Source organism: Trichosurus vulpecula, assembly GCF_011100635.1.
Source record: "Trichosurus vulpecula isolate mTriVul1 chromosome X unlocalized genomic scaffold, mTriVul1.pri SUPER_X_unloc_7, whole genome shotgun sequence".
In the NCBI taxonomy this organism is placed as follows: domain Eukaryota; kingdom Metazoa; phylum Chordata; class Mammalia; order Diprotodontia; family Phalangeridae; genus Trichosurus; species Trichosurus vulpecula.
Genome location: NW_023494383.1, coordinates 580752 through 608724, shown reverse-complemented (window position 1 = coordinate 608724; position 27973 = coordinate 580752). Strand labels below are relative to the sequence as shown.

At 36.2% G+C, this 27973-nt stretch overlaps 2 protein-coding genes across 2 annotated transcripts in view; both read left to right on the top strand.

The window, feature by feature from the left end:
* The first annotated feature begins 5718 nt into the window (after window positions 1-5718).
* Window positions 5719-7056, top strand: LOC118833256 (L-threonine 3-dehydrogenase, mitochondrial-like). The gene has a single exon (XM_036740612.1). It carries the CDS (start codon window positions 5891-5893, stop codon window positions 7007-7009), a length of 1119 nt encoding a protein of 372 aa, XP_036596507.1. The 5' UTR covers window positions 5719-5890; the 3' UTR covers window positions 7010-7056.
* Window positions 7057-11370: 4314 nt separating this feature from the next.
* LOC118833261 (condensin complex subunit 3-like) overlaps window positions 11371-27973 on the top strand; it is a 77097-nt gene continuing 60494 nt past the window's right edge. Inside the window, 9 exon segments of the mRNA XM_036740618.1 lie at window positions 11371-11377; window positions 12343-12535; window positions 13261-13410; window positions 15696-15829; window positions 16368-16418; window positions 16421-16476; window positions 19743-19833; window positions 20208-20377; window positions 27466-27576. Of these exon segments, the coding sequence (XP_036596513.1) occupies window positions 11371-11377; window positions 12343-12535; window positions 13261-13410; window positions 15696-15829; window positions 16368-16418; window positions 16421-16476; window positions 19743-19833; window positions 20208-20377; window positions 27466-27576 (963 nt within the window).

The window sequence follows — 27973 nt, the reverse complement described above, 5'->3', positions numbered from 1 at the left end:
CTGATTGGCCAACAACAGGTCCTTACTCAAGCACCACTTAATGGTTATGGGCTCCATGGATTTGAGTGAAAGTTTTGGCCAGATGTTTTGTTTCTCTTTTAGCCAGAAACCCAGAGGGTCTTCCCCTCCCAGTTTGTTTGTCTGTTTATTTTTTACGTTAAAGAGATACTTGGCTCCCTTCTTAAACAACACTAATCACTGAACTAGTGTTGCCTGAGTCAAAGTGAGAACTCACAAAGACCTTACCTTAAAAAGGCCAAGGTCTCCCACTGCATCCTGAGCCATCTCCAGTTAGCCTGATCTATATCTGGCCACTGGACCCAGATGGCTCTAGAAGAGAAAGTGAGGCTGGAGACTTTGCTCAGCCCTCCTCACTCATGGCACCATCTTCCTGATGTCATGGTCCTCTTCAAGAATGAAGGACAAACCACAACCACACAGCACAGTGCCTGGCACAGAGCAGGCACTTAATAAATCTTTGTTCCATTCCATTTATTAAGTTTACATTTGTCTGCCTTCCCTTCCCCCAATACTATACTCTGCTATACTAGTTAAGTTATAACAGTTGTTTTGCTTTAGCTTCTACCTTCTGGAATATTATCTTCTAATCCTTCTCATCCTTCACACTGGTAGCTACAAGATCTTGATTGATGTTGACCATGGCACATTGGTATATATACTCTTCCTTTCTTTTCTTTTGGTAGTTCTTTTTTGAATTGGAGGCTCTGAATTTTGGCTAAGAAATTTTTTTGGAGTTTATAATGCGAGGTTTCTGTGAGGAGCTGACAAGTGTGTTTTTTACATTTTAATTTCATATTTGGGTTCATACAGCTGTGGCCATTTTGTCTGTAATTTCTTGAGATATGGTATCCAGGATTTTGTATTTAAGGTTTTGTAATAGAACAGTGAGATTTAAATCACTTCTCCCTGCCATATCTGCCAGGTTGTTTGTTTGTGACAAGAGATAGCTAACATTTTAGGATCTATTTCTGTCTCTCGATTTTGTTCTGTGTCTTGGCTTTGTCTTGGAGATACCAGTTTCTGTCTGATCCTATCTACTTTAGAATTAGCTTGTTATGTGAGCAAGTTTTTGCACCTAAGCTATTTATTTTCTATCCAGTTCTTTCTTCTGCAGGAGTCAGTTTTTCCCATTTTGTCCTCTAGAAATGATCATGTATATGCTCACTTTTATAACTCTTGTTTCATAACCTCAAGGAATTAAAACAAAGTTTATGGAAAAGCTGTGGCTTTATTTGAGACCTCCTCTAGGGCTACTTAGCCTTCCTCCTTGAGAGAAAAACATTTTTGGTTGGGGACTGTGAGAGGGTTCACAGTCAGATCCTGAAGGTGAACAAAGAGTACCAGTAGCACCAGGTTCAGTATAGTGACTCTAGAAACTGGGGGAAGGTTCTCTTGTCCTCTGGACTTTGTGTACAGAAGAGAGCTTGGAGGTAGGTGGTTCTTCTTGGCATCCTGTCCCAACATACTGTTCCCAAGGATCCAAAGTCTTATCTGAATTCAAGGCCTCTAGAAATCAAAAATGCTAGAGTTGCAAGACACCTGAGGACATGGAATGTCAGAGTTCAAAGTGATGTAGAATAATCAATGTCAAATGATCCTTAGATCACAGAATGTCAGACTGGGAGGAACTGAAACCTCACGGAAGTAAGGGTAGAGCTCCATTGATTATCCTACCACTTAAATGAATTGCCATTTTGGGGAAAAACACTTCTTGATAGGATTAAAAAATAATAACCAATTGTGAACAAGGACATCTTTGCTTTTTGAAATTCAGTTTTGTTGTCAGAAGTATTTTCTACCTCTCCTGTGCCCTTCTTCAGACATACCACATACCTCTCCCCATTCAGAGAAATAAAAAAGCAAAACCTTTAGAAACATGTATAGCCAGCAAAACAAGTTCCTATATTAGCCATGTGTAAAATTTATGCCTCAATCTGTGTTCTGAATTTCTCACTGCTAGCTCTCCAGATGTGGATAGCATGATTCATCATGAGTCCTCCAGGTTGGTCATTTTCTTGAACATTTTTTTCTGTTTTCCAAAGCTGACCATTCTTATAACATTATTTTTCTATAAATTATTCTCCTGGTTTTGCTAATTTTACTCTCTCAAAATCATACATATTCTCAAGTTTTTATTAAACAATTTAGTTTATCAATTCTTAAAGAATAATAGTATTCTGATACATTTACATACCTTATTATTGTTCAGCCATTCCCCAATCAATGGATACTCCCTAAGATTCCAATTTATTGCCAACATAAAAAAGCTAGAATTATTTTTCAGCATGTTAGTCTTTACCCTCTTTCTTTGATATTTTGGGCAATAGACCAAGCTATTTTGCATTCATTCTCTTCCCTAGTATAGGATTTAGACAGGTGTGCACAAGGGAGCTTTGGTGGCTTCTGCTGAGTGAAGCCACCTTGTCTTTTTGTGGCTAGAAGGTTGCTCACCCATAGAATAAGTAGTGCCAAAAACCAGAAGAATGCATTCCTATCCAAGCTAAGTCTATGAGTCAATGAGGATTTATTAAGATCCTACCATGGCCCAGAAACTCTGGGGGTATAAATATAATGAAAGAAACAATCCTTAATCAAAAAATTCAATACATATTACTTAAGTGCCTTAGGGAGTTCATATGTCTGACTTCCATCTCTCAGAAGTCATGATAACAAGTATGCCATTGGTCTGGAGCAGAGGCTGCCATGGCAAGTAGAGAAGATTCAATGTAGCCCATCCCCACAAAGTTACACAAGGCAGAGTCCATGGACTCCTCCAGCAATGGAAAAATCCTATCTGTTCTCTGGCCTGGTGTGTTCATTCCTATAGCTTGTTTGGGAGAAGAGTCAATTGATGAACTAGTAAATTCTTGAGAAACTCAATACTTTGACGCTGGAGGGATGGTGTCATGGGAAACTGTGAATCTTGTCCATAAGGCTTATAGATGATATAGGGAGAAGAGGTAACTTCTTAGGAAGGGTGATTTGACTGACACCCAAAATGACCATTCCCCCATCTCCAAATCTCCCTATCACTGACCTGTAATCTCCACTCATTCACAGTGATGTAGCAGGGGGAAAGGCCTCTGGTTTGGGGTTTGGACAAGCAGGCATGGCTCCCTGTTCGATTCCTCCTTTGGTTCTCCTTTCCCTCTGTGTTTGGACTTAATCAGCAATTGTTATACTTTGCAGGGTTGGAAAGAATGTGGGAGGTAACCTGGGCAGAGTTTCTACAAATTTGGTGGTTACTAACCTAGGACTGAACCTAGGCAGAAGGCAGTATACTTTCAGTACCACTTTCCTCCTCCACCTTTCTTCTAAAATAACGACACAATCCATGTCTGCTGCTTATTGAAGGTGGGGAGGGGAGAAGGAATGCTGGCAAAGCCTCTGCAGCAGCAAAGAATTCCAATTTTGGCCTCAGGAAGGAATCAGAGGTCAATTTGCGCATCCTTCCTGGAAATGTGGAGGCACGTGGGGGAAGGGTGCTGAAGGAGTCTATTAAGGATTACTGTGCTCCTCCTGTGACAATTTATCTGGATTCTGCCATTTCTGGATTTCCTCTTTTAATTTAAAAGTAGGACAGTACTGGCAAAGTTTCTAGAGCAGGAAAAGTTTTCAATATGATCTCTAGACATATTGTGAGTCTCTGCTGAGGAAGTATTCAGTGTCTATGAAGGCAGCATCAGCTGATCCTAATCACCAGTTGCCGTGGTGACAGTTCTGTTTCCAAGGAAAACGCCAAATCCTGAGTTGCTGGCTCTCATGCTAGATAGATCTTTACCAGGCTCCTATTTTAACCCCTCAGCATACAGGAGAGGCGGGTGTCTACATTACAAAATTTGGGTGGAAGGTTTTTAAAATTTATGTATTTATTCACCTATCTATTCCAAGTATATCTCTATATTAAATACCATTTTCTCAAGGGTAGTTAAGTCAGGTGAACTAAGTGATACTGACTGATCATCATGGAGGAAACAAACACTGTTAAGGCTTCATGAGCTCTGATGCCCATGGGGTCCCTGTACCCTCCCCCCCAGGCCCACCTCTAAACCCTGAGGAGAGATTTAGCAGGTGCCCTCTGGGGGCTTGACCTGTGAGTATGAGTGGGTAAACTTTGGCCAGAAAAGGCCATCTATACCTGCCCATCCTGTGCAATTCTTGTCCCTCTTCTCACAAAAATTAAGTAAAGTGGTCCACCCAACGTTCTGGATGACTTTCTTGATTTCTTCTGTCATTGTGAGGGTACCAATAGAACACCCTGGCTATCTCCACTTGTTATCTCTCACCTTCAACACATGAAGAGCTCATCTTCTTTTACATTTCCTTGATGAAGCATAAGTCTTGTTCTTTCAAGTTCTCCTTTGATTAGATGTTGTAGCCTGCACAAATCCACCATGAGAGTCTCCATTGCCCTCTGTATGAGACTTATTTTTAGTTCTCTGGAGACAACTGTATGCTATATCTCCCTTCCATTTATCAATCTTTTTAGAATTTAAGAATTGAAAGTTTGAGCCTTTGTTTTCATGGGAGCTTGGAGTGAGTAGAAGAGCTTTGCAGTTTCCTGAAGGAAATCTAGCTTATCCTTCTTCTCCTGTTTGATCCTTTGCCCAACTCATCACTCTGTACTGTCTGTCTCAGATAAACATGTTCAGGGTTGAGGGAACTCAGGTCTGGGAACCCCAAGACTGGAGTTCCCAGATGAGGTCATTGAGTGGGAGTGCCCCTCAAAGACCCAAATACTGCAGAGGGTCGGGGCTATCTGGAATGATTTCACAACCTCAAACATTCTCCAAGTCAAGTTGGCTAAGATTTATTACACTTTAGAGCGGGCAAGAGTTCTTAGGGAACCTGCAACCTTACATGGCTACAGAGAACATTTAAGTACAAGATTTGGGGGTGAAATCTGTCAATTAGGTGTTTGGGGTGTGATTAGGGAGTGGTTAAGGGGTGGTCAGTTCTTAAAGGAACATGAACTTTTTATATCTACTGCGCAGGTATCTTACCTCTTGAATTTTAAAATGGATAAATTAAGAAGCTAAAAACACATTGTTGAGGGATGTATGAATCAGTATAACTGTTCTGGAAAGCAATTTGAAATTATGCAAATAAAAGTGGCTAAAATATCTACACCCTTTGACCAAAAGATTTCACTGCTAGTCATCTACCCCAAAGAGGTTATTGACAAAAAAAGCTCTACATACACCAGTATTATTATAGCCGCATTTTTTGGTAGCAAATATCTGGAAGCAAAGTAGATATCTTGATGAGGAAATGGCTAAACAAAATGTAGTGTGGGAATATTTTTGGGATATTACTGTGTTGTAAGAAATGACAATTATAATGAATGTAGAAAACAGAAAGACCTACATGAACTCTAGTGCCAAGTGAAGGAAGCAGAGCCAGGAAAACAATACAAATAGTGAGTAAAATAATGTAAATAGAACAGTAATGACAAAGCAGTAGAAAATGAATGTAAAATTAGAAAGAAAATCATGACTCCAAAGAACAATTTGCTAAAAAAAAAAAAGTTTCTTTTTTTCTTTTAAAATAAAAAAAAAATGTTAGAAGGGATGGCTCTTTGACAGGAGAAGGGGGGAGAATACAAGAGAAAATCTAGATGATGTAAAAACAAAATATCAATAAAGCTTTACTAAAAAAAAATAAATTTGGCTGTGCTGTCTTCTTTTGTGCAGTCGCGGAGCTAGCGGTCCTCACGTCCGAATCCTCTGGCTAGATCTCCTGGCTGGGGAGGAGGCGACGTAGAGAACTCGGAGGACCGAGCGAATCCGAATTCTAGAGCATCTGGCGGGGGAAGCGGCTGCGGCGTCGAAAGCGACTGACTTTGAGAAGGGATACTTCAAAGAAAAAAATGCCATTTCAGGTGCTGAATCGAGTTTTCAGCCAGGTACTACCAAGATCTGCTTGCAGGTGTCCGATTCCCATTGTTCCTGTTAAGTTTCTCAGTATTTCAGCTCGCCAAGTTCCATCTGATGCCAACTTTCATTCTGCATCAGTTTCTGACACTGAGCATCCACGAGTACTAATTACAGGGGGTCTTGGACAACTTGGAGTCGGACTTGCTAAACTTTTGAGGAAGCGGTTTGGAAAGGACAATGTGATCTTGTCTGACATTAGGAAACCTTCTGATCATGTTTTCTACAGTGGGCCATTTATTTATTCTGATATCTTGGATTATAAGAACCTTCGGGAAATAGTGGTAAACAATCGAATCACATGGCTCATTCACTATAGTGCCCTGCTAAGTGCCGTTGGAGAAGCGAATGTACCATTGGCAAGAAATGTGAATATTACTGGTTTGCATAACATTCTGGACATTGCAACAGAACACAGTCTGCGACTCTTTGTGCCTAGCACTATTGGTGCTTTTGGACCTTGTTCCCCTCAGAACCCAACCCCTGATCTCTGTGTTCAGAGACCTAGAACCATCTATGGAGTGTCCAAGGTTCATGCAGAGCTCATAGGAGAATATTATCATTATCGGTATGGCTTAGACTTCCGGTGCCTGAGGTATCCTGGAATCATTTCCGCTGACTCCCAGCCTGGCGGAGGAACAACTGATTATGCAGTTCAGATTTTCCATGATGCTATAAGAAGTTGCAGGTTTCAGTGTTACCTGAAACCAGACACTCAGCTTCCCATGATGTACATTGATGATTGCCTTAGAGCTACACTGGAAATCATGGAAGCTTCTGCAGATTCTCTCCCCAAGAGAACTTACAACATCAGTGCCATGAGTTTGACCCCTGAAGAACTGGCACGGGAAATTGTCAAGCATGTACCTGAGTTCGAGATCACATACGATATAGACACAGTTCGCCAGGACATAGCTGATAGTTGGCCAATGAATTTTGATGATAGCAATGCATGGAAGGATTGGGGATGGAAACACTACTACGATCTTCCTGAACTGGTGACAACTATGTTCAATTTCTACACCGCTGAGTCCAGAGCTGTTCATGCCAATTAACCAGAAGTAATGGTTACTGAGTCCCCAGGGAATATGAAAGAGAGATTCTGAAATTAGCTTACCATGTTATAAACCTTGTAGCTTGTGCATTATTTGGACTAAAGGATGGTAGTTGGCTCTTGGGTTTAACAATAGCTCACATACTTGGTAGGAGACTTCTCAAACCAACTGCACAGTACTTTTAAAACGTTCTTTTTTTTCTGATTTTATTCTTTATTAGTATTAGTAAAGTATTATTAGGACTTTGAAGGAATTTTTTTAGTCAGAAATATTTTTTAATGAAAGACTAAAGATTTCACGGTTAAATGTGAGTCTATCATTGGGAACTGAAGTGTATTTTTTTAATTAAGATTTTTTTATTTTTAATTTACAACACTCAGTTCCGCATGATTTTGAGTTCCAGATTTTCTTCCCCCTGTCCCTCCCCAAGTTGGCATGGAATCTGACATATCTTCTACACATAACTTCGCATTGAATTTATTTACACAAAAGTCAAGTTGAAAAGGAGAATTATGACTAATGGAATGAAACAAGAGAAAGAAGAAACAAAACCAAAAAAGAAAACAAAAACAAAAGAAAAAAAAGGAGACCAAACAGTTTGCCTCAATCTGCATTCCATCTCCATAGTTCTTTCTCTGGATGTAGATAGCTCTCTCCCTCATGAGTCCCTTGGGGTTGTCTTTGAACCTTGTATTGCTAAGAAGAGTGAGGTCTATCAAGGTTAATCATCACAGAATCGGTGTATCTGCGGTTGTGTATAGTGTTCTCCTGGTTCTGCTCCACTCACTCAGCAATAAAGTCCATGTCTTCCCCATTTCTTGTGGCACAGTGGTGTTCCATTACATTCATGTGCTGCAGCTTGTTCAGCCATTCCCAAATGGATGGGCATCCCCTTGATTTCCAATTCTTTGCTACTACAAAAAGAGCCGCTATACATATTTTTGTACATACGGGTCCTTTTCCTACTTGTGTGATCTCTTTGGGATGCAGCCCTAGAGGTGGTGTTGCTGGGTCAAAGGGTATGAATGTTTTTATAGCCTTTTGGGCATAGTTCCAAATTGCTCTGCGGAATGACTGGATCAGTTTACAACTCTACCAGCAATGTAGCAGTGTTCCAATTTTCCCACATCCTCTCCAGCATTTATCATTTTCCTGTTTTGTCATTTTGGCCAATCTGACAGGAGAGATGTGGTACCTGAGAGTTGTTTTGATTTGCATTTCTCTAATGAGTAGTGATTTAGAGAATTTTTTCATGTGCCTATAGATATCTTTAATTTCTTCCTCTGAAAACTGCCTGTTCATATTTCTCAATTGGGGAATGACTTGTGTTCCTGTAGATTTGGCTCAGTTCCCTGTGTATTTTGCAGATGAGGCCTTTATCGGAGACACTGGTTGTAAGGATTTTCTCCCAATTTTCTGCTTCCCTCCTGGTCTTTGTTGCATTGGCTTTTTTGTACAAAAACTTTTCAATTTGTAACATTAAACATTAACATTTGTATGTGTCATGGACCTCTATAGCAGTCAGTCTGGTGAATCTTATCATCCCCTTGTCAGAATCATGGTTTGAAATGCCTAAAATAAAATACATAGGAATTAAAAGAAAACTGAAAACCAATTATTTTGACATTCAGATGTATTTTTTCACATTCAAATAAATGGATTGAAATCCAAAAAAAATAAATAAATTTACATAATCTCCCTTTATGCTGGTTTCTCCCTCCCACCTATAAACACACTTAGGTCTATTCTTTCCTACCAAAAGCAGGATTAATCTATTATCTTTCCTCTTTTTCATGACCAAGATACTTGAAAGTGATTTATATCTATTATCTCTCTCTACATTTTAAACAATCTGTTTTCTAAACATTTTTTCTTTCTCAGCTATTAAAGATATCTAGGTGGCTTAGTGGATAGGGCACCAGGTCTGGAATCAGGAAGACCTGAATTCAAATGTGGTCTCACTTATTAGCTGGATGACCCTCAGAAAGTCATTTAGCCCTGTGGGCCTCAATTTCCTCATCAATAAAATGAGATGGAGAAGGAAATGGCAAACCACTCCAGTATCTTTGCAAGAAAACCCCAAATGGGGTCACAAAGAGTCAGACATGACTGAACAACAATAATCATTTTTTTCTTAGGGGTCCTATTACATCTATTATACTCTTCAATCATCTTTCCTGTTTAAGAATTAAATCCAAATAGCAATTACCCTGTTGCTACTTTTAGCTTTTGAGAGTTTTTCATCAATACAATTCAACAATTTATTCAGTGCCCTGCTTTTATCAGAATAAGACTTTGAGTAGGTATGTAATTACTTGGAAGGCCATCTTTTTATTTCCTGCTGGGTTTTCTCAGCAGTATATGGAAATGCTAATCAGGATTATTTTATATTCTGTCATTTCACTGAAGTTAGTTTAAATTGATGTTTTTTGTTGAATCACCAGAGTTCTCTAAGTCTAAATCATATCATATGCAGATAGTAATACTTTTGTTATCTCTTTGCCTATGCTTATTCCTCAACTTATTTTTTCTTATCACTTCTGTAGCTAGCATTTCTAGAACTACATATACTAATAGTTGTAACAAAGGTCATCTTGCATTACCCTTGAACTTACCTGAAGGGTCTCTAGTGTTTCTCCTTTACAAAAAAAATTCTAGTTGTTGGTTTTTGATAGCTACTCTTTTTTTTTCCTTTCTTTTTTTATTTTTTTATTTTTTTTTTTATTTTTAGTTTGCAACACATGGTTCTACATAATTTTGAGTTCCAGACTTTCTCCCCTCCCTCCCACCTCCCTCCCCAAGACAGCATGGAATCTCATATAACTACCACTTATAACTTCGCATTGAATTAATTTATACACTAGTCAAGTTGTGGAGAAGAATTATGACTGATGGAATGAATCATGAGAAAGAAGAAACAGAACAAAAAAAAAAAACCCGAAACAAAAGAGAAGAAAAAAAGGGGGAAAAAAAGGCGAGCATGAAGTGTGCCTCAATCTGCATTCAAACTTCACAGTTCTTTCTCTGGATGTAGATAGCATTCTCCATCGTGAGTCCTTTGGAGTTGTCTTTGTACCTTGTGTTGCTGAGAAGAGTGAAGTCTGTCAGGGTTGGTCCTCACGGAATCCATATATCTGTGGTTTTGTATAATGTTCTTCTGGCTCTGCTCCGCTCACTCAGCATTATGTCATGTAGGTTTTTCCAGGTTGTTATGAAGTCCATATCATCCCCATTTCTTATGGCACAATAGTATTCCATTACCTTCATATACCACAATTTGTTTAGCCATTCCGCAATCGATGGGCATCCCTTTGATTTCCAATTCTTGGCTACCACAAAAAGAGCCACTATAAATATTTTTGTACATATGGGTCCTTTTCCTGCTTGTGTAATTTCTTTGGGATACAACCCTAGAAGTGGTATTGCTGGGTCAAAGGGTATGAACATTTTTATGGCCCTTTGGGCGTAGTTCCAAATTACTCTCCAAAATGGCTGGATCATCTCACAACTCCACCAGCAATGTAACAATGTTCCAATTTTCCCACATCCTCTCCAGCATTTATCATTTTCCTGTTTTGTTATTTTAGCCAATCTGACAGTAGTGATGTGGTATCTAAGAGTTGTTTTGATTCGCATTTCTCTAATCAGTAGTGATTTAGAGCATTTTTTCATATGCCTATAGATAGCTTTAATTTCTTCCTCTGAAAACTGCCTGTTCATATCCTTAAGAAAAAGTTATTTTATAACTTGCTTTCTAGTGTTGGTTATTTTTTTAAAAGCATAAATAAGCATTATATTTTGTCAAAACCTTTTTCGGCTTCTATTGATAGAATTGCAAAAATTATGGTTTTATTTTTATAGCTTTCCTAATGTTTTTGATGACAAGATGACAGTAAAAAAGTTTAATTTTTAAAAGAGAGTAGTAGATTTAGTTAAAAGAGCTAGTTTGAGCTAGCTTATTTTTGTGTGTGACTTTAGTAAATCATGTACTCCTTGAGCCTCAATTTCTTCATCTGTTAAATGAACACACCATTTATTTCTGCCTGCCTCACAGGGTCATTGTTAGGATTCAGTTCAACAAACATTTATTAAACACCTACTGTGTGCCAGAGAGTGGGGATACAAAGACAAAAGTAAAATAATTTCTATCCTCAACAATCTTGTGTTTCACTTTGGGTTGGGGGTGATAACATATGGAGATGAGTAGATATAAAAGGAGAGAAAGAGCACTAGCCACCAAGGTTTAACATTTAACATGGCATTGAGGTATAAGTACTCAACAAACAACTGGAAATACAAGTCTAGAGTTTAAGAAAGAGATCAGGGCAATGAATACTGAATTAGGGGTCATTAATGTAGAAATGAAGAGTGAGCCCTTGGGAGTAAATAAAATTGCTAAGGATTAGAGTATATAAAAATGATTCAAAAATAAAATGCTGGGGAGTGCTGATTACGATATATCTCACCTTTTTAGATGGTTTTTTGGTTGTCTTTTTTGTTGATTTCTTTTCTTGATCTCTACTCACTTTTATTAGAAATATCAGGAGACTTAATTTTCAGGTCTAACATTTAATTCTGTGATCTTTGGCAAGTTACTTTATTTTTTGTTTGTTTCTTTTTTAAAAAAATATTTATTTCTAGTTTTCAACATTTATTTTCTTAAGATTTTGAGTTCCAAATTTTTCCCCTTCCCACTCCCTAAGAAAGCATGCAATCTGATATAACCTATACATGTACAATCATATTAAACATATTTTCACATTAGCCACGTTATGAAAGAAGAATCAGAATAAAACCAAGAGAAAGAAAAAAAAGAAAAAGAGTGCATTTAAATCTGCAGTCAAACTCCACAGTTCTTTCTCTGAGTGTGGATAGCATTTTCCATTATGGGTCTTTTGGAATTGTCTTAGATCATTGCCTTGCTTTCAAAGTTGGTCATTGCACAACGTTGCTGTTACTGTGTACCATATTCTCCTGGTTCTGCTCATTTCAGTCAGCATCAGCTCACGTAAATCTTTCCAGTTTTTTTTGAAATCTGCCTGTTCATCATTTCTTATGGAACAACAGTATTCCATTACATTCATATACCACAACTTGAGCGATTCCCTAATTGATGGGCATCCCGTCAATTTCCAATTCTTGGGCAAGGTGCTTTACTTCTGGACCCCATTTACCTCATTTGCAAAATTCTAGGTCATTCTAGGTACTCTTTGAGGTCTTGTCTATGATTTTGAGGATAATGAATTAACTAAACTAACCTTTATTGAAAATATAGGCAGTAAAAGCCAGATAGAGATTACTTCTGTGGTATTTTTAAATGTTTATATGAACAGAGGCTGTGAAAGAAATTACGCAGAAGAAACTTCTGCAGGCTTGGTTACATTTTAGTGAAGGAGATATCTTACAAGTTCTTCATGGACTGGATGTAGAAAACTGCCCTGAAGTGGCAGACTCATTCTTGAAGGCCTTGTTTGCCCCAATTCCTCTTAGTGAACTGATGGAAGTCTGCAAAAACAGTGATGGCAGGTAAATAGAGTATCATTCATTTTTATTCTCTCTCTTTCCTTCCTTCCCCCTCAGAGAAGGAGTTGTGAGCTTGTAGATAGGGAAAGATGCAATGAATTAGATACAGCTTTCCTTGATAGACACACATGGGGGGAGGGCTCAGTTTCTGACACGGCTAGATGTCCATGATTGGCAGATTACTACATTGAGTTTTATTTTCCATCCATTTTTGAGATGGTGTGACACTTCTGGGCTTGCTTTGTCTCTGTCTCTCTGTGGCTGTGTGGCTGCTCTTTTTATCTTCCTTGTTCTTTCCTACGTAAAACTTCTGTTAGATGTGTGTCAAAATCCGTTCACTTTCTTTATTGTTACATTGGTTTTATACTAGCCAACAGCTTGCTCCAGTACCATGTTGATCATTCTGCTTTTTTGGGAGTGGTGATGGGAGAGGATAAATAAAATGAACTTGTAGTTAAAAAATTATAGCAGCCTTAAAATTTTGTCACTTCCTGTTTAGAGAATGTACTTTGTTATTTTTTTTTTGCAGGGGGGAAGGCAGGGCAATTGGGGTTAAGTGACTTGCCCAAGGTCACACAGCTAGTAAACGTGTCAAGTGCCTGAGGCTGGATTTGAACTCAGGTACTCCTGACTCCAGGGCCGGTGCTCTACTCACTGTGCCACCTAGCTGCCCTACTTTGTTAGGTTTTTAATTTTCAATGATAAATTAATTGCCTTTTTTAATCAAGGAAATTGATCCCTGTGGAAACACTAACCCCAGAAATTGCTTTGTTTTGGAGAGTTCTTTGTGAATATCTGAAATCTAAAGGAGATGAAGGGGAAGCTTTCTTAGAGCAGATTTTGCCAGAAACTGCTATCTATGCAGAATATCTGCTGAGGTAACAAGTTCCTTTCTTTTTTCTTTTATCATCAAAATATTGATTCTAGGAATAAAATTAAAGCTCTTAGTCACTGATAGGAAGCTGAGGCTCAAGAAGGTGGCCTTGCCCATCCATTATCACACCAGTGGCGGTGCAGGAGACAGTTTTTAAACATGGGGCTTACTGGTTCCAGGTTCAGCACCCTCAGTTAGACTAGATGGCCTCTGTGGCTATGATTCTATGTCTGCTGCACCTCCAGCCTTGCCTTACTGCAATTGAGTCAAGTTACATCATAAGCATCAAGCACACTTGCAAATGTTGTAAATGGGTAATTATGATGATACAGTTGATTTAATGCTTTGTGGTTATATAGCACTTTAGCTTCATTTAGTATTCTCCACAACCTTGTGAGTTGGGCAAGATTGTTCTATTCATTTGACAGATATGTAAACTGAGATTCAGAGAGGCTAAATGAATTTGCTTAAGGTCATACAGCTAATAATAAATATGCACACTGGGCCCAAACCCAGGTTTTCTAACTCCTGAGTGTCTTGCTCCTTCCATTTATGCCATCCTGTGTCCCTTGTAGGAAATATTTATTTTTACTGGAATGACAGAATTATGAAAAGGAAAGTTTATTGAATTAGAGAATCCCTTTTTAGAGACATTCCAAGATGCTAGGGGTCTTAAAAGATGATTGAATTAATTGTCACTGAATTTTACCATGTCTATCAATCAATATGTTTATGTAATTTTGGGCCTTGATGACACATTCAACAAAACCATGTTGACTTTGTTCTTTTCTTTAATGGAAGTAGATGCACATTTTCTTAGTATGTCAAAAAACTGTAGCACCATCAGGCCACATTTATGAATCATCTATTTTCTTCTCTTGGTCTTGAACTGTAGAGGGGTCAGGTGGTGTGAAGTTGTAAGTGTCTCTCTAAGGGGAGGAATGACCTTTACCACTCCAAAGAAATATGTGTCACCTGAAAAAGCCTCCAGAAATAGGCAATGATTAGTAGTGTTGTAGCAATTTCTCATGTACATGTATATAGTAGATGGTATTTGAAGTAGGTTGTCTTAGGAAACCAGTAATTGGTTGGAAAGTCTGGCTCCCAACTAATTACTAATTGAAAGCTTGTAAATTTAAGTTTCTATTAACTTATTCAATAGTGCTTCCCAAGTTTCAAAAATTAATTTTAAAGCCACTGATTTCTTTCATCTCCAAAAATAAACAGTTGGGGTATCAGCAAGTCCTTAACTCTCACTAGTACTCCTTTAAGAAATTATATTCATGTGCCTTACATTTCCAAATTACATGTATGTTTTATCTCCCCAGCTGATGGTAAGTCTTGATTTTGGGGTTTTTTTAAAAAAAAAGCTTTAGTCCTTCCTGTAGTGCCACACGTGTAGCAGGGCCTTAATAAACATGTCCTGATTTGGCTTGAGTAAAGCTGGTGTTGCTTTACGAAAATAGATGTGTGCCTGGATGTGTACAGAATGGGCTGAAAAGGTTGGAAGCAGGGGGCCCAGGTAGGCGATAGCAAGAATTCAGCTGTGGAATAAGGGCTTGGATGACAGTGGTGGCAGAGGGAATGGAAAGAAGCAGCTGGAAGTAAGACATTTTATGAAGGAAGAATTGATGTGGCTTGACAAGTAGTGCAATGTAGGGAACAAAGGAGTGAATGAATTGAAGATAATTTAGTTATTTCAAATTGAATACCTGAGAAAATGAGACCACTGATGAAGTCATAGAGAGATTTTGTGATAACGATGATGATGATGATAATACATTTATACTGTGCTTTAAGGTTTTGCAAGCGCTTCTCAGTGTAATCTCATTTGATTTTCACAACAACCCTATGAAGTAGGTGCTGTTACCCTCATTTTTCAGATGAGAAACTGAGGCTGAGGGAGGTTAAGTGACTTGATCAAGGTCACACAACTGGTAAGTATCTGAAGTGAGATTTAAACTCAGGTTGTCCTGACTACAAGTCCAACATTCTATCCCTGACACCAGAATGTATTTTGTGCTGATATTTCCCCATTATAAAATTGAAAACTGAATCTCAAATTAATTTTATACATTCCTGAATCATTTATTATTTTGTAAAAGCTCATGATGATGATAGTCTTTCCAATAAATGGCTTCATTATAAACTTACCTGTGTAGGTTTTCTAAAACTAAATTTTAAAAGGAGGCTGGCCTTTTTCATGATCTGTTAGTGGTTTAAAAAAGTTACTGTCTCTTCATGTATTTTAAAACATATTCTGCTTTTATTCAATTCTTTTTGATTTAGTTATACTCAGAACATTCCAATTGTTACTGAAGAAAAAAGAGGAAATTTTGCCTTTATGGAAAATTCGATGACAAAAGAGTTTATAGGTCAACAGTTGATTCTAATTATCAAGTCCTTGGATACCAATGAATTAACTTTATTTTATTTAGTTTGCTTTGACACAGACTTTTCCAAGAAACAACCAGACTCTGTAAACACAATACATTTTCTGAAAATAGTTAAATGAAACCACCCAAGAGGGATAGTACATTCATTTCAAATTTAACTTCATATATGTAAAAATTATAATCTGTCTAGTTAAAACACTACTGTAAATAGTTGTTCTTATTAATGACATTCTTATTCAACAATAGTGTGGCTTTTTATTTAAAAATTTGCACCTTTTGAAAATTATTCCAGCAACTTCTAATGCTATTTTATAAACAATGATTTAACTATAGGATTTTGTTATATTGTCCTAATGACAATGTAAACAAGTAGAGCTCCTTTAAAAATTATTTTGCATAGGATAGAAGTTTGATTTTTTAACTCACTCTGTCTACATAGATTTTTGATTCTGTAGTAGTGTGTTCTGGCAGAGAATACAGATGAATGTAATTAAGAAAAGAGATGGCACTTTACAAATCAAGTCATATGTTGTCCTAATCAGATTAATGATGGGTTTTTTTCTTTAACGCAGAAAGCAATTATTGGCTGTCCTTCAGGAGATTCTCACCCTACCAACTCTCTTTTTGAGAGACTGCTTCATCTTTTTAATGATGATATTAAGAAGACACAGATTGTAAGCAATTTTCCTTTCTGTAAGAGTATTTATAAATATGAGAGGCAGGGTAATATAAAGGATAAAGTATTGTGCTCAGCGTGAGCAGGACCTGTCTTTGACACTAGCTCAGTGACCTTGGACAAGTCACAACCCTCTGTGTGTTGCTCGGGAAACTCCCTAGAACTTATCCACTAAATCATGGGGAGTTTGTCCATTGCCATTTGACTAAATCATAGATCCCTGTGAGTGGTCCCATGTTCCTTGGAGCTATGGATAGAGTTGTCTCTATCCCTATTTATTATATTTAAATTGGAACTTTATTATGATGTCTTGTGGTCTAATAGCTTGAAGTGAATCAGTTTTGTCTCTTCAGCCAGATTATAAGTATCTCCTTTTTTTTGGGAGGGGAGAAGGCAGGACAATTGGGGTTAAGTGACTTGCCCAAGGTCACATAGCTAATGAGTGTGTCAAGTGTCTGAGGCCGGATTTGAACTCAGGTCCTCCTGACTCCAGGGCCGGTACTCTATTCACTTCACCACCTAGCTGCCAGATTGTAAGTATCTTGATGACAGTGCCTATCTTAATTTCTTTTTTTTTTTGTATTGCTCCATAGTTCCTAGTGAAGCCCTAGCTCCATAATCACTTTTAGTCTATATCTGTCAAAACATTTTGAACTAGTGCTGTTTTGGTAGCAAGTGGCAAGTGGTCTCTCTAATCTATGGGCTCTTCTAGGTGAGGTTGCTCAGCTGTTTCTTTTTTAGCTCCTGGCAATTTCTCTGCCTATCTCCCATGCTCTCCCTTCTCTGCTCCAGCTACTGACCTCTCTGGCTTCATTTAAGTCCCGACTAAAATCCCACCTTCTACAGGAAGCCTTCCCCAACCCCTCTTAATTCCAATGCCTTACCTTTTTTATTATTTCCTATTTATCCTGTACATCCCTTGTTTTATATATATATATATATATATATATATATATATATATATATACATATATATATATATGTATATATATATACACACATATATATATACATATATATGTATGTATGTATATATATTTGAGACATTCTATTAGATTAACTTTTTTTCTATTTTTCTCCCCCTAGGCTAGTGATCTAAAAATATTTAGTATAGTTTTCAATAGCAATGGTTTTTCAGATGTTTCTATTATTTTTCTGTGGAGTCTGGATAGGACTTTTTTGTGCAGTAATTTTCTATTCTCGAATGAAACAAATGTTTTTTAAGCGACTAGTGTATACATTGTAATGTGATAGGCACTAGGACAACAAAAATAAATACAATCCAAAGTGAGAAGATGTCACAAGTGATACTTTGATAAAAATAAAAGTGAGGTTTAGGCAAAGCACCATAAGAAATGTGAGGACAGAGAGAATGCTTTCATCAGGTGGGGGACTTAAGCAAAAAGAAATTGCATGTATCAGTGTATCATAGACTTAGGTTACCTGGTCCTATCTCATTAGATAAACTGGTAATAAATGGTAGAACAGGGATCCAAACCTAGGATCTCTTGGGGGGAAAAATCATCCTGAAGGTGTTAGAAGTGCTATAACCAAGTAGATAAAATCTTGCTATCTCAGATGAAAGAAATCCAAATATACCAATAAGCCATCCATTTCAAAACAGGTATATGGTTGCTTCAATGATCTATTTTAAAAATAATTTTTAAAAAAAATTTTAGAGTGTCCCCAAAGAACTCTCAAATGACTTCATAGTATTGTTACTTGGGAAGCAAACATTTCTCTTCCTGCTTTTTCATACACTTTACACGAATTACAGAAAATTTTTATTTGAAAGATATATAATGTGTATTATCTCTAAAAAACCAACTACTGAGAATTAAATAAGCCTACTGAAATTGGAAATGAATTATATTACCGTGCATACCATTTACTACAGGACAATCTTCCTTGGCATCCTGAAGTCTTAGCAAGAGCCAGGATTGCATAGATTTTTACATTTTGAATTTTATCTTTTAGTTTAATAAGCATGGCCTCATTAATTTTTATTAAATAGATCTGGGCATTTTCAACCATTCTTTCCAAATGACCTTTCATAAGATGATAGCTCTAAATCTAACTACATTGTTTTTGCTTCATGAAAACATATTTAGAATTAATAATGAAGCATTATAGAGAATAACAGAAAATATTTTCACGTAGAAAATAATCTCTTTGATTTTTCTTCACAATATGAAAACAAATATGCTTTCTCAGTTCAAAAGACGTTTTTCTTACTTTCTAAAAAATGTTCAGACTATTTTGAAAAATATAATGGGGTAATACTGCTTTCACATCTTTTGACTTTTAACAAATACCTTCTCTTTTCCCTTGTATCTTTAAACTTCTTTCCATAGCCACTATAGGAATTAGAGAAAGCATGACAAAGGCCTGGAAGCAGGAGCAAGCAGGGTAAAAATGGGGCAGAGTGAGTAGTACGGTATAGCTGGAACATAGCCCAGGCAAAGCAAGTAGTCTGAGGTAAAGTGGTAAAGGGAAGTTGGATCGAGCTGGTGGAAAGTTCTGGACGCCAGGCAGGAGTTTGTATTTTATTTTTAGGCAAGGAGGATCTAGTGAATAGAAGGCCTAACAATGGCGAGCGTTTACTAAATAGTTATTATTTTTCTAATGTAGGGAAGTAATATGAACACAGTAATGTTTTAGGGAAACTACCCTAGCAACATGTAGGAAGTTTTAAAGGAGGAGTTAGATGAGAAACTGGAAGGCTAGTTTGAATATAATACAGCAATCTAGATGAAATAGAATATGGACTAAACTAGCCTGTTTGTGATAAAAGTGGAAAGGAAGGAACATATGGGAGATTCACTGCTACTGTACAGTCAGTAGAACTTGACTAGTAAGTGGATGTACAGAATGGGGAAGAATCAAACACGACTCTCGGCTTACTGGCCAAGGTGACTTGGAGAATGGTGGTACCATCGACAAAAATAAATCAAGGGGAGGGATAGGTTTTGAATATACAGTACTGACTTGTAGGCACTCATGATACCTCCAAGTGTGATACTCAGTAGGTAGTTCAAAGTTCAGGGCTAGAGCTCTGGAGAAAAGTTGGGAGTGGTATTATAAATTTTGAAGTAATTTGCATAGAGGTGATCATTGAAGCTATTGAGAGTCAGTGACAACATCAAGGGAGAGGGAGGAGGGAAGGGACTCAAGGAGAGAATATTGGGGAAAAAATAGAAAATTTGGAGAAAATAGGAGATACTTGGAAGAAAATAACCACCACGATTTCTTTGTTCTTATCAGGTTACAGAAATTATTTCAGAGATCCGGGAGCCCATAGTCACTGCTGATCCTACTGAAGATTCTGCTGAAGCAAGAAAAAAAGAACTCCAGAGTAAGTCCCTTCCTAACTGAATATCATGGTCAAGGCTAGTGTGTGCTTTAACTTTTGACTTTTGTTCTAACCATGATCAGAGAACTGTGCCTCAAGGGAAGATCGAGAAAATTATAGCATACTTTAAAAATTCACATTTATTGATTAAATAACTATACTCTAAGAACATCAAAACCTTGGGTCAAATTGTGTCTTTAAAAATGGATCCATACATTTTTTTTCCAAAAATTGATGTCTTTCTGCTTGATGTCATTGTTCTAGATTTTTGTCATTGAATTGTTTGATATGTTAAACCTACAAATGTCACTTTACTACAAGTTTTAATAACAAATTTAATAAAGATATTTTTCGAATCTTTATTTAGCTGGCTGGAGTAAAAGTAAAGCTTACTGAAGCCAAGGGAGCTCTGGAGGAATGCCTTACTCTCCAGGATTTTAACCATGCCTCCCTGTTAAAAGAGGAAATAAAAGAACTAGAAGATACCAAAATGGACCTAATAAAAGAAACAGAACAACTTGAGATGAAGGAGGTTCACATGGAAAAGGTACAGACTGGAAGTATTTCTCATATTAAACATCAGCTACTGTTAATCACCAGACTAAACCTTCATTTTACTTTATCAAAGCCAGAAACCTTGCAGATTGTGCTTTGGTTTTAGCAGCACTGTGGCTTGACCATAAGACCTGCCATTCTGGCTTGCTTCCCTGGTCCAGAGTTGGGAAGCCTTTATTCAGCTGCTCATCCTCATTAGCTAGTATGTTATGCATTTATGTAACCTGCTAATCATAATGACCTGAAGTCTTTCTACTTCCTTTGCCTTCTCATTAATCTCTTCTCTTTTTTCCATCATAGAATAGGGGCCGTGATTGGGGGGGTCACTCTAATTTCCTGCCCCCTCCTCCCTTTGCAAAAAAGATCTGGTCATTCTTTTTTCAGCTCAGGTGTAGGTTATCATGGCAGTGAAGCTTCTAATATCATTCCCTCTAGCTAATGAAGTCTTCACATCAGCTCGTCTTTAGTGCAAAAGTAATGTTGCATAAAATAGCTAGATTATCCTTTAACAATTTTAGTTGTCTGTTAATATTTTTTAAAACTATTTCTTAAAGGATCTGTCTTCTTGCCTTCTGAAAGTGTTAAGCATCTTTGAACAAAGGACTTTACAGAAGATTCTATACTGGTTTCTTCATGCCATTTAACACTAAAAACTAATTAATAAAATTTATTCTCTCTGATTCCAGAGGTGCCCAAGGATCTCTTAGTACCTTAGTACCATTGTTTTGAAAGTCTGTTATTGTACCAAACACTTGGAAATGCTTAAGAATATTTTTGTAAATTCTAGGCGAAGTTATTATCCTTGAATTGTTTAAATGATGTTTGTTTTAAAACTAAATTTTAAATGAATACTTCATCATTTAATGAATGGTCTGGAATTTGATTTTCACAGAATTTCATTGATCTTAATTTTCTTCAGATTCAAAAAGTCTCAAGATGTGTGTGTATGACACACTTAAAACATGATTTTCAGAGTTCTTGCTGACAAAGGTGTAATTTTAAAATGCCATCAACTGCCAGTTATAATTGAGAAAAGGCTGGCATCTGCCCTCTCACGAGCAGAATCTCTTTTTCTGTTTAACTGTAGTTTAGCTATGACAGTCATATTCATGACAGTTCATGTCCATTTTGCCAATTCAATACAAATGGTGTTCATAGGATAACACTGCTCTAAGTATCTTTTGGGGTTTTTTTGTTTGTTTATGAAGTGCTTTAACTAGCTATTCAGTGCATACTCCACTTATTTATCATATTGTTAAAAGAGGGGCAATTATTTTTTCTAATTTCAGCTTTGATTTTGGGGTTCAACTACTTTTTTTTTAATTTAATTTTTATTTAAGTGTTTCCCAATTACATTTAAAAATGTTAACAATCAATTAAAAAAAATTTGAGTTCCAAATTCTCTTCCTCTCTGCTATCCCTCCCCCTTCCTTAAGAAGGCAAGCAATTCAATATTGATTATACATGTGAAGTAACACAAAACATATGTCCACATTAGACATGTTGCAAAAAAGCACAAAATAAAGCAATAAAAATAAAGAAAGTTTAAAAAGTATGCTTCAATCTATAGTCAGAGTTCCTTTGATTCTCAATTTGGAGGTGGATAGCATTTTTCACCATGGATCCTTTGGAACATTGTCTTGATCATATTAGCTAAGTCTTTCACAATAGATCATCCTTAAAATATTGCTGTTACTGTGTACATTTCCTGGTTCTGTTCACTTCACTTTGTATCACTTCATATGTCTTCCCAGGTTTTTCTGAAACCATCCTGCTTGTCATTATAGCATAGTGGTATTCTATCTCAATCATATATCACAACTTGTCCAGCCATTTCCTAATTGATGGACAATCTCTTGATTTCCAATTCTTTGCCACCATAAAAAGAACTGCTATAAATATCTTTGTATAAATAGGTTCTTTTCCCTTTTCCATGATCTTTTTGGGATACAGACCTAGTAGTGGTATTGATAGGTGAAAGGGTATGCACAATTTTATAGCCATTTGGGTGTAGTTACACATTATTCTCCGGGATGGTTGGACTAATTCATAGATCTTACCAACAGTACTTTAGTGTCCTAATTTTTCTGCATCTCTTCTCGCATTTGTCATTTTCCTTTTCTGTCATGTTAGCCAATCTGATAGGTGTGAGATGGTATCTCAGGGTCATTTTAATTTGCATTTCCTAATTTGTAGTGATTTAGAACATTTTTTTCATGTGACTATTGATAGCTTTGATTTTTTCTGAAAACTTCATGTTCAGATCTTTTAACCATTTATCAGCTGGGGAATGACTCTATAAATTTGACTGAGCTCCTTAATATTTGAGAAATGAGGCCTTTGTCAGAGAAACTTACTGTAAACATTTTTCCAAGTTTCCTGTTTTCCTTCTAATTTTGTTGAATTAGTTTTGTTTGTGGAAACCCCTTTAATTTAATATAATCAAAATTAACTATTTTACTTTCCATAATCCTCTCTGTCTCTCGTTTGGTAGTAAGCGCTTCTTTTATCTATAAATCTGACTGGTATGTTTTTCCATGCTTTTCTAATTTACTTATATTATCTTTTATGTACAAATAATTTATTCATTTTGATGCTATCTTGGTTTACAGTATGAGATGTTGATCTGTGCCTAGTTTCTGCCTAACAGCTTTCTTGTTTTTCCTGGCAAGTTTTTGTCAGACATTGAGCTCTTACCCCATGTTTGGGTTTATCAAGTACTAAATTTCTATAGTCATTTACTACTATGTATTGTATACCTACTCTATTCCACTGATCCACAACTCTATTTCTTAGGCAGTACCAGATTGTTTTGATGATTACTGCTTTGTAATATAGTTTGAAATCTGGAACTGCTGGACTGTTTTCCTTCATGAGTTTTTTCATCGATTCTCTTGATATTCTTGATTTTTTTTTCTTCCAGATGAATTCTATTTTTTTCTAATTCTATAAAATGTTGCTTTGGTAGTTTGATATGGCACTGAATGAGTAAATTAACTTAGGTAGAATTGTCATTTTTATTATGTTGGCACTGCCTCCCCATGATCAATTAATATTTCTCCAATTGTTTGGATCTGTCTTTATTTGTGGAAAAGTGTTTTGTAATTGTGAAAATATAGTCTCTGGGTTTGTCTTGGAAGATAGACTCCCAAGTATTTTATATTTTCTGTTGTTATTTTAAATGGAATTTCTTTCTCTTTTCCTGCTGGATTTTCTTGGTAACATATGATTTATGTTGGTCTATTTTATATCCTGCAGCTTTGCTGAAGTTGCCAATTGTTTCAGCTGGGGTTTTTTGGTAGATTCTCTAAGATTCTCCAAGTACACCATCGTATCACCTGCAAAGAATGATAGTTTTGTTTCCCCATTGGCTATTTTTATTCCTTCAATTTCTTTTTCTTCTCTTATTGCTATAGCTAGCATTTCTAGTACAATATTGAATAATAGTGGTGATAATAGCCATCCTTGCTTCACCCCGGATCTTACTGGGACTGTTTCAAGCTTATCCCCATTACAGATAATGCTTGCTTTTTGTTTTAGATTGATATTATTTTTCATTGTAGGAAAGGCTCCACTGATTCTTATGCTTTCTAGTGTTTTCAATAGGATTGGAAGTTGTATTTTGTTAGAGGATTTTTATGGACCTATTGATATAAATGTGATTTTTGTTGTCATTAGTAGTCATTTATACTGATAGTTTTCCTAATATTGAAATAGCCCTGCATTCCTATTATAAGTCCCATCTATTCATAATGTATGATCTTTGTGATATATCGCTATAATATCCTTGCTAGTATTTTATTTAAATTTTTTGCATTGACATTCAGTGAAGAAATTGGTCTATAGTTTTCTTCCTCTGTTTTTGCTTTCCTTGGTTTAGGTATCATATTTGTGCCATAAAAGGAATTTGATAGGACTCCTTTACTTATTTCTTTTTCAAATAGTTTGTATAGTACTGGGATTAATCATTCCTTAAATGTTTGGTAAAATTCACTAGTAAATTCATTTGGTCCTAGGGATTTTTCCTCTTTCTAAGACAAGGCTATTTAAGTATCTGTTTTCTCCTCTGTTAATCTGGAATGTTTATAGTTTTGTAAATATTCACTCATTTCACATAGATTGTCATTTTTACTGGCATGTAATTGATCAAAATAACTCCTAATAATTGCTTTAATTTCATCTTCATTGTTGGGGCATTCACCGTTTTCATTTTTGATACTAGTAATTTGGTTTTCTTTTTTTTAATTAAATTAACCAACGGTTTATCTGTTTTATTGTTTTTTTCTGTAATATTAGCTCCTAGGTTTATTTATTAGTTCAGTGAGTTTTTTTCATTTTGAATTTTATTAATCGTTTGATTTTCAGGATTTCTATTTTGGTGTTTAATTGTGGGTTTTTAAATTTGTTCTTATTATAGTTTTTTTTAGTTGCATACCCAATTAATTTATTGATCTTCTCTTTCTCTCTTTTACTGATGTACACACTAAGAGACATACATTTTCCCCTAAGTACTGTTTTGGCTGTATCTCGTAAATTTTAGAATGTTGTCTCATTGTTGTCATTCTCAGTTAATTAAATTATTGATTGTTTGCTCTTTGACCCACTCATTCTTTAGGATTAGATTGTTAAGTTTCCAATTAACTTTTAATCTATGCTTCCATGGCCCTTTATTAAATGTAATTTTTATTGCATTTTGGTTTGAAAGGTATGCATTTAACATTTTTGTATGGTTGTAAGGCTTTTATGCCATACTACATGGTTAGTTTTTGTGAAGGGGACAGGTACAGCTGAGAAACTCCTCTGTATTCCCATTCAGCTTTCTGCAGAAGTCTATCATATCTAACTTTTCTAAGATTCTATTTGTCTCCTTGCCTTCTTTCTTATTTATTTTATCTAGGTCTGATAGAGAAGGTTGAGCTTCCCCACCAGTACAGTTTTATTCTCTATTTCTTCCTGTAATTCATTAAACTTTTGGGAATTTTAATGTTATACTATTTGGTGCATATATGTTTAGTATTGATATTATTTCATTTTTCTATGGTTCATTTTAGCAAGATGTAGTCTCCCTGCTTTATCCCTTTTCACTAGATCTATTTCTGCTTTTGTTTTGTCCAAGATCATGATTGCTACCCCTGCCTTTTTTATTGTTAGCTGAAGTGTAATAGATTCTGCTCTAGAATCTTATTTTATCTCTGCTTATGTCTCTCTATTTCAAGTGTGTTTCTTGTAGACAGCATATTGTTGGATTCTGGTTTCAAATCCATTCTACTATCCACTTCTATTTTATGGGTAAATTTAGCCTGTTCATATTCAGTTATGATTACTAACTGTGTATTTCCCTCCACTGTTTTCTTCTTTTTATTCTCTTTCTCTTTTTATCTTGTTCTCTTCTAAAGTCTCTTTTGCATTTGACCGCTGCCATTTATCTTTTAATATCCTAACTTTCTTTTGTCCCCTTCCCCTCCTAATTCCTTGAGTAAGATAGATTTCTATTACCAATTTAGTGTCTACATATATTTTTCCTCTTTGAATCAATTTGGATGTGAGTGAGGTTCAAGTGTTACATCCCCCGCTCCCACCCCCACCCAACCTCCACCACCTAGGGTACAGAGCCAAGATGGCAGAGAAAAGGCAGAGACTTGCTCGAGTTATCTCCCAAACTCCTCTAAAAATATTACAATAGTCACTCAAAATGAGTTTTGGAGCAGCAGAACCCACAAAAGGACAAAGTGAAACAATTTCTGGCTCAAGACAACTTAGAAGGTCTACGGGAAAGGTCTGGTGGACAGAGGAATGACTGGAGTCCAGGCACAGGTATATGGTTTGAGATACTGGTCTATACTTAGTTTTTGCTATACTCTTTTCTAATTTTCCCAGCAATTTTTTCAAATACCTTAAACCTTATCTCATCAGAATTAGCTCAAAAAGGGAGTAACATAAACACTCAGTTGGATATAGAAATCTCTCTTCCAATAGGGAAATAAGAAGTGTGTGGGATGGGGGTGGGGACTGATAGAAGAGAGTGCAAATTGGAGGAGGTGGTTGTTAGAAGAAAGAACACTTTTTTGAGGAGGGACAAGGTAAAAGGAGGGAAAGAGGGAGGAAAAACAGGGGAAAATAGGATAACAACTAGTTATTGTAACTATAAATGTGAGTGGGATGTGCTTACCCATAAAATGGAAGTGGATAGCAAAGTGGATCAAAAACTAGAATCCTACAATATGCTGTTTACAAGAAACACATTTGAAGCACAAAGATATGCACAGAGTAAAGGTAAGGGGCTGGAGGGGAATGTCTTATGCTTGTAGCAATCATGATCCAAGACATAGCAAAAGCAAAAATAGAGCTAATTAAAAGAGATAAGGAAGGAAACTATATATCTTTAAAAGATACCATAGACAATGAAGCAAGAACAATACTGAAAATATATGCACCCAAATAGTATAGCATCTAAATTTTTGAAGGAGAAGTTGATTGAGTTACAGAAGGAAATTGACAGTAAAACTATGCTAATGGGGGACCTCAGGTTTTTCCTCTTAGCACTAGGTAAATTTAACCAAAAAATAAACAGGAAAGAAGTTAAGGAGTTGAATAGAATTTTAGAAAAGTTAGATATGATAGACCTCTGGAGAAAATTGAATGGGAATAGAAAGAAATGAACTTTTTTACACTGGTATATGGCAGTTACACAAAAATTGACCATGTATTTGGGCATAAAAATCTCACAATCAAGCGCAGAAAAGCAGAAATATTAAATGGATACTTTTTATATCATAATACAATAAAAATTACATCCAATCAAGGGCTGTGGAAAGATAGATTAAAATTGTTTCAACTACTTTTAAAAATTTATTAGAAAATTGATTATTAGTAGGGCAAAAATAGATTTTGAAATCTAGAGTTTTTCAGTTTCTAAAGTGTAGTTGCCACTTTGAAAATGTCCATTGGAAATTCATTGATTATTAGCATAGACTTTAGTACTTCAGTTTGAGCTCTATGGCTAGAGCTTTGTAACCTTATATACATAATGAAACGTTCTCTCCCACTTATTCTGAATATTTTTATTTTCTTTGATTTCAGAATGATCCTGAAACATTACAGAAATGTCTAATTTTATTCTATGAACTTCTGAAACAGATCTCTATTTCCACAGGCATAAGTGCAACCTTGAATATTATTATTGACTCTTTGGTAAGTTAGCAGTGGCTCCTAAAGCTTTATTTTAGTGTTCTCCCTTCCTCTTCACCCCTTTTCAAGCAGTATATTATTTACTATTGAAAAGTATAGCAGTTGTCAATATTTTTATGTGTGTAAAATGTGCCCTTTGCAAAATGTTAGCTATGAAAACCAGTGATTTAGGGGAGGGGAGTGTCTTTTAAGTTAGAAATGAATGTAAAATGTATTTAGTCTTGCACAGTAAGAGCTGAAGATGTTAACACAGATCAGGGATGACAATGCAAAAGAATGTTATCACAGATTAGAGTATATTAATTGGTTTAATCTTAAGTTCCATTCAAAGGGGGTTTGTTACCTATTTATGAAATGATCACACCTATAAAACAGGGGTCTTAACCTTTCTTGTATCGTG

What these genes read in the sequence shown, in the direction of transcription:
- LOC118833256 (XM_036740612.1), top strand. Translation starts at nt 5,891, where the DNA reads ATGCCATTTCAGGTGCTGAATCGAGTTTTCAGCCAGGTACTACCAAGA.